The sequence below is a fragment of the Acartia tonsa genome, chromosome 3 (assembly GCF_053477335.1).
Source record: "Acartia tonsa isolate MP-2025a chromosome 3, ASM5347733v1, whole genome shotgun sequence".
In the NCBI taxonomy this organism is placed as follows: domain Eukaryota; kingdom Metazoa; phylum Arthropoda; class Copepoda; order Calanoida; family Acartiidae; genus Acartia; species Acartia tonsa.
Window position 1 is genome coordinate 30,888,498 of NC_137262.1, and position 13,306 is coordinate 30,901,803.

The following is a 13,306-nucleotide window of genomic DNA, read 5'->3' on the forward strand; positions in this document are numbered from 1 at the left end:
ATATCCTAATTTTTTAGTAGCTGCGCTTTTAATGATAACTTGTAAATCTGAAATTTTTCATTTTGTAAAAACACTGCTAAATAGTCATATAACAAGAATTGATAACCATTTAAATTTTGAAATACAAATACGGATAATATTTACTAGATCAATTATAATATTTCCACGATATTCTGACATAATTCATGTTCAACTATTGACAGTAATATGAAAAGTAGTTATAACTGTAGCATTGATTTTATTAATATTACAAGCTACTCGCCCCTATTTTATAGGAGCTATGTATTTGAAGGGGCATAAATATAACTTAAAATCATCCTAAGTCTTTAATCTGAGAATAAAATAGCCCATCACAGGACATATGCAAAGCTTACCGAAAATCGAGAACCGAATCGATTCAGTAGTTATTGTGATCTTAAGCTTCAGATAAAAACCCTTACTACTTTATGATATAGATAAATGGAATTAAATAAAAGTTATGTGTGGTTTTCTCTTAAGGGTAGGTGTTCAACTTTACAACAAATAAAATTAAACTACAGAAGTGTAATTTTTATCATTATTGAAAATGTACTGTACATTAAGTTATTGTCCATTGTCTTATCCCTGATTTTGACATAGATTCGAAACTGCTACCTTTAAGATGATTTAACAACAAGGAAGTATAAAATATCAAATGAAATTAGAGGGTTTAATATAATAATCTAGTTCTTAATTTGTGTAGCAAGGTGATAAATCTTAATATTGCCTAAGGTGCCGCTAATAAAAATATGCTTACAGCATTTTTCAAAGATAAAATACAGCTACTCTTCAACATAATTAGAAACTTATTTTAATCAAAATATTGGTTACAAAATTTCCATTGTGGCTTCGTAACTGATTAATAATGGATAAGAACCGGTTCTCTGCCATACTGAAAAACATGTATAGCATCGTATAGCAGACAATATTCCACGAACATTAAAATAAAAATCATAAACTATTTAATGATATAGTTTTTATTTTAATATCCACGGAAAGCTGTCGATGATACGAAGTGATAAACAACGGCTATACTCAAAAAACGCCTATCTCAGAAAACGCCTATCTCAAAAAACGCCCATCTCAGAAAACGCCTATCTCAAAAAACGCCCATCTCAGAAAACGCCTATCTCAAAAAACGCCTTTTTTATAAAATGCCTACTACATTTTTTTAAATTACCTTTTAGTGAAACATGTAAGTCTAAGAAGGTATTGTGAATATAATGTCACTCTTGTACATTCCTTAGGCACTTTTTATTTTTTTAATCATTTTGAGCAATAACATACTAAACGTTTGCTTTTTGAAAATTGATCACAATTGAATAACAAAAACTTTTACCTAGTGAATTCATGTTTTAAGTTTATTTATTTCATATATCTACTGCAAACTCCCAGTTTACTATGAGCTCTATTAAAACATACATCTTATTTTTTTTTATTATTATTTGACCTAATATCTTGAATTAACAGAATATCAGGTTGAAATGTTGTAAATATGACTAAACCTAGTAAATTTGTTAAGAGATATTCATAAAGATGTTGTGGAATTTGAGTTGAGTGAATTTCAAAATAGGGTTGTGAAATTTGGGTAGGATGTAAGGAAGGTGTTTACTATGAGCTCTATTAAAACATACTTCTTATTTATTTTCTTTATTATTTGACCTAATATCTTAAATTAACAGAATATCAGGTTGAAATGTTGTAAATATGACTAATCCTAGTGAATTTGTTAAGAGATAATTATATACATGTTGTGGAATTTGAGTTGGGTGAATTTCAAAATAGGGTTGTGAAATTTGGGTAGGGTGTAAGGAAGGTATAAATTGTTTAGAAAACACAAAATTTTGTTCTAGTTTATATTATGCTTAAAAGAAATTTTAGATTCATGTTATATAGTAATTAACATAAACAAATAATATACAAAATATTTATTGAGTATGATATGCTTTAAAATTATCAGAATTATATAGCTGTTCCTCAAAATAAAAAATTAGTTTAGAATAATTATTATAAATTATAAAGAAATTTAACATTTTTAATGTCTTATTACTAAATTCCTTCTTTTTTTATCAGATTCAAAAATGATTTACTTTTCAATAAGCTTCAATAATTAAACCCTTACCTCTAATGAGTTCTCCCCCCAATAATTTTCTCCCATCCCCCATTTTCCATCTATTCAAACTATCCCTATTCTCTTAATATAGAAGCTTCTCTTTAGTTTACCATTTTATCCATTTATGTACATAGTTTATTGACTGGTTGGATTGGTATTTTATTATTCTATTAAATACTAGTTATAAATTAGGCTTTATTTTTAAAAAATGTAGTGGGCATTTTATGTAAAAGGCGTTTTTTGAGATAGGCGTTTTCTGAGATGGGCGTTTTTTGAGATAGGCGTTTTCTGAGATGGGCGTTTTTTGAGATAGGCGTTTTCTGAGATAGGCGTTTTTTGAGATGACCCTAAACAACTATTATTGAAATAAATTATAAGATTATGAAAAAGAAAAAAAATCATTTAATGGTCACAGCTTATCTTTAATTTTTTTAAATGCCTTAAAAAATTGAGGTTTACATACGCTAATTAGCAATTATGGATATTTTTGTCTTTGTTTTTATTATTATTATTATTAAAAAATATATGTTCAGCATACGGAAATAATAAAAAAAAAACATATTTTTTAACTCCGACAACAGCAGAGTAGCATGCAGGGATCTAAAGGGATAAGACAATGGAATACAATAAGTGATTGTAACGTTTAGGCTCTCAACGTAATGAACCAACCATTAAAAAGTCCCTAAAGTTTTAAGCCAACAAATAAGAAAACGTTATTATAAAACTTTGAGGACTAGTGTAATAAATACCTCAATATCCGTGGTCCTGCCTGAGTAGCATGGAAGTATGACGTTCTAAACGTTCATATAAATAGGGTAATATACACAAAATTAAATGTTAAAGGATTAATTTTAAGTAAATTATAATGTATGGTACCTCCTTCAAAAATAAGGCTATGTCTTAACCTCTTTTCGAGGAAGCTTTGTGTTTATCAAGTGCAAAATTAATTCCTTATCATTAATCCTAGAATTAAGCGCAAATGTCGTCTTTTTTGACTTTTCCTTCATAAAGTGACGCAGCATGGATTGTTTATATGCGCCCACGTTTCACTTTTGAATGAGACATGTGTGTGTGAAGATTTCGGAGAACAAAATTGGGCCTATCATTGGTCTCATTGAGTGTGAACTACCCTAGTATATCAGGGATTTGAAACCATAAGAGCTTCAGGTAGAATTTGTTAATTTGATTAAGAAGTATGGTGTATAGGACGATTATATGTAGTTTTAAAAAGGCTTTAGCCAGCTAAGCATGAAACTTAATTATGATTAATATATGTTTTAGTAATTTTTATGTGCCTTATTGTTGCATTTAACAATGATTTATTAAACCAAATAATTTTCCTTTAAAGCCAAAGTTTCCAAAGATTCTTTAACCATAAGAAAAGAAAAAGATTTTTTTTAGTGCTCAAAGTTTTAAGATAACGAATAATATTTTATTCTGTTTATTAATTGATCTTGTAATTTCAGGTCTTTTGAAATAATTTCATCAATAAATCTATATTCAAACCTGCTGTTGAATCTTGATGGTTCCTGGTATTGGGGGTTTTGTCTGTTCACCAACTGATCTCGTGAACTTCCCGCTAATTCGGAAGTCCAAGCTCAACCAAAGTGTCATGGTTGAGACAATTTCAAAAGACTTGAAGTTTAGGCGTTAGCAAATTTCAAAGTCTTAAAGTTTGATGGAGCTGCACAAGCGAATTTCAAATGAATGATGGTTGAAGGCGCTGCACAAGCAATTTCAAAATATCTGATGAATAGGCGTTAGCATTCATCAAGAGATCAATAGCATCTAGATTATTGATGCAAAAAAGAAAGAGCTGCACAAGCAATTTCAAATGAATGATGGTTGAAGGCGCTGCACAAGCAATTTCAAATGGTTCTGAAGAATAGGCATTAGCATTCTTCAAAGAATCTGAAGAATAGGCGTTAGCATTCTTCAATAAATCAATAGCATATAGTATATTGATGAAAAAAAAACATTGACAATTTTTCTGTGAAATAATTACCTAGTGAATCAATATGGTGCTCACTAAAAAGCAGAAAATTGAGCGAGCTATCGCTATTGGCAATGAAAGGCTAGAGGTGTTTGACGAACAGATAAAAGTGTTTTATGAAAATCTAAAAGCCTGCCAAAGTTTTAGTTCATGTGAAAATGTGAATTTAAAATCAATTCGTGACATTTTTAGTGAGGTCAAGGATCAATCTGACCTAATAAAAAGTCTAAAACCTGCCGTGGATACTAGTGAGCTGCGCGAGTTCAAGCGTGATTTGGATGAAGCTAGTGAGCAGAAAACTGTTGCAGATAAAGTTTATGCGTCGTTGGAGCAGTGTACAAAAATTCTGTACTGGCTTGACAATGATTCAGACGACGCGAGGTCAAGCACTGTCGCCAAGAACCTCGACGTCATTGAGAAGGTGAAGATGGACATGGGAGTGCTTAAAATTTCCATGGAGTTGCGCCAAGAAGTACGTGATATGTACCGAAGGCTTAGAGAGATGGAACGTCGTTCATCTAACTTGGATGAGAGTGGGACACCTGCCATTCTCTCCAGAAGTATGTCTGCCGTGGACATTCGGAGTTCCAACCCGCAGTATGGGCGCTGGGACAACAGTTTGTTGCCGTCGTTCGACGGTACTGACACGGATTACCCAAACTTTAAACAGGTCTTTAAGGACCTGTGCTCTGGTTATGGATTTGCTGACCAGAGGTTAAGTCTGATGTTGTGTATGGAGAAGGTGATAACCAACCCGGAACTACGCAAGCAAGTGTCAGCGATTAGAGATCATAATGAACAATGGGCGTTTCTTGATCAGATGTTTTTATCAAACACTCGCCGGTTCATGAGGATTTTAACTAAGTTGAACAAGATGAAACCTGTGGATAAACCTGTGGACGTGGTTAGCGCAATTGCTACCTTCAAGAGCATGATGCAGGAGGTAGAAGCCATCGTTGGTTCTGCAGCTAAGGATTACAATCACCTAACTCTTATTCATATTTTTAAAGACAAGTGCCCTGAAAATTTGAGAGACAAAATTATGATGGAGCTAGGTAGCATGAACCAACCAAACATCCAGAAGATTGTAGAACTGCTGGAGAGGACCAGGGGTGCCATGTTGGCCGGTGATATGTCCTATGACAATGGCGCCGGCAAGAGAAATCGTGATAGAGCTGCCGCCGCGCAAGTGTCTGGCCGCAGTGACAATGAGAATGGAAAGGCTGGAAAGGACAAGGCTTCCAAGTGGAACAGTGCATGTCCTGTTGAAAATTGCGAGGATAAACATCCTATTTTCCGTTGTCCCACATTTAAGAAGATGGATGTTGTTGACCGAAAAAAAGTTGTCCAGCAGAATAAATTGTGTGAACTCTGCCTGTGTGAGGGTCATGCTGCTGACAATTGTAATAAATCGGATAAGCTTGGTGTCTGTGGCACCAATAATTGCGACGGTTATCATAGTCGTATGTTGCATGAGGCTAGTGCTAGTGTGAATACAGTCTACAAATTAAGTTCTGAGCCTAGCACATGTACCTTCCTGCTGCAAATAGTTCCAGTTGTAGCACCTGGCGGCGGCGCCTGCCATGCCGCCGTCATGTTTGATTCGGGTTCGAGTCTACCACTTATATCTGAGAAGATGTCCCACAAGTTGAAGCTGAAATCTACCGGCAGATATACAAACATTTCTGTTGCTGACGGTAGTGAATCATCCTGCCGCAGTGTGGTGTTCTATCTGAAGGACAGGGATGGTAACTTGAGAGAATTTGAGGCAGCTGTTATGCCTAACCTCGGAGGTGGCAACGAGATGCGCTCGGTCCATCCGGAAACCGCCGCCAAAATATTTAAGATGCCGCCAGAAAGATTTACATATATTAGTGGAGGCTTAGATATCATCATTGGAAATACACATCCTGACGTGTTTCCATCAACCTACCAGAAAGTGGGCCAGTCTATGTTGTGGCGAACCATTTTTGGTAGTGGTTTTATCTGTACAAGTGCTGACTATGGAGCTGGTCAGCAGAAATCTGCATATAAAGCTGCCGTAGCGGTGGATAATGAACCGGTTGGTACTGCCGTAGCTGTTGATAATGAGCCGGTTAGTACTGCCGTAGCTGTTGATAATGAGCCGGTTGGTACTGCCGTAGCTGTTGATAATGAGCCGGTTGGTACTGCCGTAGCTGTTGATAATGAGCCGGTTGGGTCTGCCGTAGCTGCTATTGATAATGATGTTAGTTGTGCTGCAGTTATTCCTGATGATATTGGTAACGTTACTGTAGCCGTTGAGGATATTGTTACGGCGGGTATTGAGCCGCTGAATGATTCGGTTCCAGCCGGACAAGAGCCGACGGGAGTTTCGGTTCCGGCTGGACAAGAGCCGATCAGAGTTTTGGTTCCAGCTGGACAAGAGCCGACGGGAGTTTCGGTTCCAGCTGGGCAAGAGCCAATAGGAAACTCGGTTCTGGCCGGACAAGAGCCGACGGGAGTTTCGGTTCCGGCCGGACAAAAACCGGTAGATGATTCTAAATTTTATGACAGTCACACTTTTATTACTTGCCCTGGTGCTGTCATGAATCAAGAATCGACTTGGCTGCTGCCAACCTTGCCGCCCGACAAAGGGTAAGAGGCCTGCAAATGGCGGGTGGAAATATGGCGGGTGTTGCCGCCAGAAAGTCATTGAAAAATTTCAAACCACACATATCTAATCTACGACATAAACTATTTATGTGAAAATGATCTTTAAAGAAAAAATATTACAAGTTATATTAAGCTTGTGAAGGGAACCTAAAAAGGTTCTGCAAAGAATAAGTATTCATTATTCAACTAATTTTATTATTCATATTTAAGCACAAAAATTCTACAAAATTGTTTAGACTTTTAAAGCAGATTTAAAAGATTTTGGTTTCTTTAAGTATGATTTTGAAAAGCAAAAGTTTGTGTGTATTAACTACCAAATGATTTTTGCAGTTTTTTTTTAGATTGAGAAAAATAGATTTTTTAAAATTATTTTTCGAGGTATTTTTTTCATGGTTCACGTTTGCTTAAAAAATGTTATTTCTCAGATTCTCATATGAGATAATGCATTAAAGTAAAGAACACAACATGTAAAATTATTATGATAATGTTTAAAATATTTCTTATTATTATTTTAAAAAGATTATCGAAAAAAATCAAGATATTTGTTTTAATTTGTAAGCAAATAAAGGTTTTTCTTTCACTCCGGAGGCAAGGATTCCTAATAATCCACGCATAAAGATTTTTCTTCATTCCGAGAGCAGAGATTCGTAGTAATATATGTACCTAGCGACTTCAGACAAATTTTAAACCTTGAGAAAGTATTTTATAGCAATTATTTCCTAGGTACATATATTTTCGTTCATGTTTAAAAATGTAAACTCTATTTTCTATGAGATAAGCATTTATAATAATGAGCATGATGTATGATATTATTAAAATATTGATTATTATTTATATGAATATCACAGAATTAATTTAAGATAAACTATGCATATTTTAAATTAACCTTTCCTTCATTTTTATCGCAGATATTAAAATAAAAGCGGTTATTAAAAATTATGATAATAATTGATTCTTATTTTATGGAAATTGAGATTTTTTTTAGTAAAAAAGCCACATTTTTCAGATGCCTATTTTTATGCCTAAAATAAGAATCAAATGAAATGCGATTAAATTTTACTCTATTTCATTTGCTCAAATTTAATTTTATTGAGTTTAATTTCTTTTCAAAAGTACAATTTATTATAAAACTTACCTGAAAAGTTTACCAAAAATGAATAAATGTGTCGAGGTTGCGTGATTCGATATTTATTCTAAGAGAAAAAATCAAGTATTTTTTTTAGCAGATTTTTTAAAAATTATATATGAATTTCAATCAAGTAAACATTTTTATTCAGATCAAGGAATGATTGAAAATTCATATTTAAAGTCTCATATTTTTTTACAAAGAAAAATTGGTATTTTTTTTATAATTTCAATGAAAATTCTAACGAAGATATTATTATTTTGCTATTCTTTAAGTATTAAAAAGTTTTATTGTTGATTGAGATATTACAGTTCTTATTCATTAAGTTTGAAAAACTTTCTGCCCAAGGATTTTGAAAAAATTTTTCTTACTACTCTTTTTGATGCTTAACCAATTTAGTTTTAAGTACCTATAAATCTTAATTTTCTTGTCTAAGATTTATTTCGTTTTATTTTACCATTATTGTTTACATTTCGACCTGATTTCGTAGGTACTTATTGATTTATTAATAATGATTTATTACCTATTGATTATGAAATGATTATTATTTAGTATAAGTTGTTATATTTACAACATCATGATTAATAGGATTATCCGTTTTAGGATTTGTGTATGTGATCTTGTGATTGTCATGTGCATGGAATGTTGTATGGTACAAACCAATCCCCATCCTTCTATCCTAAAATGTGAGGTTTTATGAGTCCTAAGTGAGGAGTATAATATTGTGTATGCATTTCACGGGGTTTCATTTAGTTAGGAGCAAAATTGTCACGTTTTCGGGATGTGGCCATTCTCATGTGATTATGGTGAGTTGAGTTTAGTGAGAAATGTTGCTAGTGCTCAGCGCAAAAAAACCTTGAATCTCGTTAAGGAAGTTAATTTGACTTTCAAACGGGGGGTGTGTCTTAACCTCTTTTCGAGGAAGCTTTGTGTTTATCAAGTGCAAAATTAATTCCTTATCATTAATCCTAGAATTAAGCGCAAATGTCGTCTTTTTTGACTTTTCCTTCATAAAGTGACGCAGCATGGATTGTTTATATGCGCCCACGTTTCACTTTTGAATGAGACATGTGTGTGTGAAGATTTCGGAGAACAAAATTGGGCCTATCATTGGTCTCATTGAGTGTGAACTACCCTAGTATATCAGGGATTTGAAACCATAAGAGCTTCAGGTAGAATTTGTTAATTTGATTAAGAAGTATGGTGTATAGGACGATTATATGTAGTTTTAAAAAGGCTTTAGCCAGCTAAGCATGAAACTTAATTATGATTAATATATGTTTTAGTAATTTTTATGTGCCTTATTGTTGCATTTAACAATGATTTATTAAACCAAATAATTTTCCTTTAAAGCCAAAGTTTCCAAAGATTCTTTAACCATAAGAAAAGAAAAAGATTTTTTTTAGTGCTCAAAGTTTTAAGATAACGAATAATATTTTATTCTGTTTATTAATTGATCTTGTAATTTCAGGTCTTTTGAAATAATTTCATCAATAAATCTATATTCAAACCTGCTGTTGAATCTTGATGGTTCCTGGTATTGGGGGTTTTGTCTGTTCACCAACTGATCTCGTGAACTTCCCGCTAATTCGGAAGTCCAAGCTCAACCAAAGTGTCATGGTTGAGACAGGCTAATATAACGGTTATTAAAACTATAGAAGAAAGGACTCTGCTTTTTTGGAGATCACACTGAACATATAAATACCAGCTACTTAATAAGTCATACGGAACATACAAACCAAAATTAAATAGTAACTACTGCTGCTTTGTCTTTTTGGGATCTAACTGAATACACAAATACACATCCAGCTACATAAGTTATACTGGTCATACTTTCCATGATTAATTAGTAACTACTGCTACTTTGTCAAGTGTAAGAACTTTATATCAATGTAAAAAGTTTTGAAATTTTCAAACACAACTTTTTTTACTATTCATAGAATATATTTTCTCGTATTCATTCGAATCCGGTGGATAGGAACCGGTTCTCATCCATACGAAAAAACTATGTCTAGCATCGTATTATATCCAGTTTTCTACGAATATAGAAATGTACAATCATAAGATTAAAACCAGTTTTTTTAGCCGGTGCCTCCGGCACCTCGGGGTTAAAAAACTAGTTTTAATCTTATAATTGTACATTCTATATCCGCGGAAAGCCGTTTATAATACGATACGAGAAATAACTATTCTCGTATTCATTCAAATCTGGTGGATAGGAACCGGCTCTCATCCACCTTGGGGCTAAAAAACTAGTTTTAATATTATAATTGTAATTCTATATCCGCGGAAAGCCGTCTATAATACGATGCGAGAAATAACTATTATTATTTATATATTAGTTATATTATTAGTTTCTTCAAGTGACATGAGCATTGTGTTACCTCTGTTGCAAAATAATAAGTATCTACGCTACTTAATAGATAGAAACTGCTGTCGCTTTGAATTAAAAAATATTAGTTTAATGTTAAAATTATATAGGCATGAAGGCCTGAAATTGACGAGAAACATGTGTTCTTATTTTCAAAAGCGAAGCTTTTCTATCATTACAATCTGTCATATACAATTAGGGGGCATCTTTTTAAAAAATGTATTTGTTAATTATTATCCCCACCTCTCATTTTCAAAAATGTTAAACCTTTTTTATATTTTGCACACCATCCCTGGCATTCATCATATGTTCTTTTTTTGTGAAATATTCCTTTCATGAATTTTATCATCCTTGTTGAATATAAGTCCTCTCCTGCGTTGAAATATGACTCATTCATAAAGTTAATAATCATAACTTTTTATACAATATTATTACTGTATTATATGTGGGTAAATTATTGAATATTGACTGAATATCATAACGAACTGAGTTACGGTGATGAGAGTTCGAGTTCTAGTCCGCATGTGGCAACTCGAATTTCTAAGTTGAATACATTCACGCAACTTCCCCTGGTTGTGTAAGAAGGGGATTATTGAGTAAGTTTGGATACTCAATAGTCACGCACATAATATCAGTACTACCCTTATCCCAAGCTCCTCTGCGGTGAGCGTTATTCATTACGGTGACTTAATTTGGGACACCTGCCATACTCAGCGAGGGTGAGGTAATAACAAGTAGCTCTCATGAGATAGCGGGTCAAGTCATAATGTGCTTTTGCGTGAAGCTTGATAGCCCTAGTGGCTATACAAAAGTGTCTCAGCCTACTCCATGACTACTTAGGTCCAAACCCTAAGAAACTACTACTCAATCAAAAACGAACCACTATGAAATCCAGGGATCTTAAGGAATAGGACAATGGTAGAAATTGATTTACATCTCTAATATTGAATAACAAAATTGCTCCTTCTATAGGATGAAACGTTTGGACAATAGTAGCTTCAATAAAAAGTTATATATTATCCTAATAAAAATTGTCCATATGTGAACAAAACTGACCTTAACAAATATTATAAGAACTGCCCAAGAAAAAAACGAAACCTCATTAAGGGCTCTTAAGCAGCATCTAGTACACAAAAATACATTAAAAAATATGTGTTTTAAAATTTAAATTATAAAATTTTGACCTTCATGATTTATTTTGAAAGATAAAAATATTAATGAATACTTTTCAACAATTTAACCTTATTTCTACATGGATATAAAGATAAGTAATTGATGCATTTAAATTTTTGCTGTTATTTGATTAAGATAAAAGTACTCTCATTTTATACTTTAAGTCGACGTAAAAACCAAGAAAGAATTTCACAGTATGGCTTTGAAACCGATTAATATCTGCTGGATTAGACCCGGTTCTCAGCCATACTGAAAAAATATTTAAACATAAAATTACAGACAATTTTCCTTGAATATTAGAATAAAAGTCATTAAATCAATTATGGTTTTGTTAGCCTGGGACTTCGGCCCTTCGAGGCTAACAAAACTGGTTTTAATCTTGTGATTTTCATTTATTTCCGCGGAAAGCTGTCTCTATAAATAAATATTAGTTTCCTATTTTTTTAAGATAAAAAATCTAAATAACTTATTAAGTGCATTTCCTGCTACTTTTTCCCTGATTTTTTTATCCCAATGTATATTTGATTAGGATTACGGCTAATAAAAGACAAAGATAAGGAGTAGAAAATAAACATCTGTGTAACAAAAAGAACAGTATTTTTCATTTTTTACTAAAAACTGTAATTATTTGAAACAAAAGCAATTTTATTCATTAAAACAGTTTTATTCAGTTTATTTAATCAAAACACATCAGATACTTTAAAGTATAAAAATCTTTTTACAAATGAAATTTTAGTTTGTATTATAAAGGTATTAAAGTGAAATATGTAAATACTTTTATAATCAAAATATTTATTAATTTTAAAATTGCTTGGTAGAAAATCGAAGTATAATAGAATTATACTAAAAGGACAACAACTTATGAAGCAAGTAAACTTGAAAAATTAACATCATTGACATTTTGAAACAATACAAAATAAAATCTTGTTATTGTTTGTTTATGTTGGACAACTACTGGGGAGCTAAACCCTAATTACGACATTGGATCACTTTCAACCCCCCCCCCTCTCCACACAAAAAAATAGTAGCTCTACTGCATAACATAAAATCGGGGTTTGAGGAATAGGACTATGGATGAGTAAACCCCCACCCAAAAGTCATAAATATGAAATTCTGATATCGAGTTAATTTTTTATGGAAGAAAGGTTGTAAATTGATTAGACAGGAACTGTCTCCGCTCTTTACGGTATATCTGTTTTGCTACTGGTTAATAACAAAATTAGTTCGGAGATTTAACTGTATCTTCTTTATTCACGTAAATACATCTTAATGTATAATATACAACGTTTTTTTTCTAACTACAATTAATTATACACTCAGTTGGCTTTAAAAGTTTTTTTATTATAAAATCTATTAGCTTAAATTTTTCATTTTACTTATTTCGGAAGCGGAGAGGGTGATTTGGAGTCCCCACTTGCTAGATAAGTTATTTACCCCCCCCCCCCCCCCTATACGTTTATTTATAATGGCCACAGTAATCAAAGTCAAAAGGACATCAAAGTTTCAGCTCTGTTCATTTAAAACAGCTATTTACTTCTGTTTCAAATAGCAAAATGATTAGAAAAATAAATAAATGACAATTTTAAGGGACGAAGGGGACATGGGGCTGTTAATTTCACTAATCCCCAAAGTTGGTTAGTTGTTTGATTGAGTAGGGTGTCCTGGCGTTTAGCCACAAATTGCAATCTACAGAAGGGATAATTTTGTGTAGCATCGTTGGCTATGTACATCAATTTATCAGCCATTGTCTTATTCCTTCTTATTCCTGGACAATATGCAAACATTTACAATTTTTATTGGTTTTCCTTTAAACTTATTAGAAACAATAACAAAGTAATGCTTACAAGGGTATAAAACGAAAAGCTAAATTTGCTACAG

The 13,306-nt window shown here is 32.7% G+C and overlaps 1 protein-coding gene across 2 annotated transcripts; it reads left to right on the top strand.

The window, feature by feature from the left end:
- Positions 1-3,027: 3,027 nt before the first annotated feature.
- LOC145313903 (uncharacterized) lies at positions 3,028-9,394 on the top strand. 2 transcript variants are annotated; one of them, XR_013877545.1, is made up of 3 exons: positions 3,028-3,298; positions 3,598-9,056; positions 9,356-9,394. XR_013877545.1 is itself a non-coding variant. In XM_080153562.1 (2 exons), the coding sequence occupies exon 2, from the start codon at positions 4,150-4,152 to the stop codon at positions 6,742-6,744; it is 2,595 nt and encodes an 864-aa protein (XP_080009688.1). In that variant the 5' UTR covers positions 3,028-3,298; positions 3,598-4,149; the 3' UTR covers positions 6,745-9,394. The 2 variants fall into 2 exon arrangements, 1 of the variants encoding a protein (XP_080009688.1); XM_080153562.1 differs by having other exon boundaries at positions 3,598-9,394.
- Positions 9,395-13,306: the final 3,912 nt, after the last annotated feature.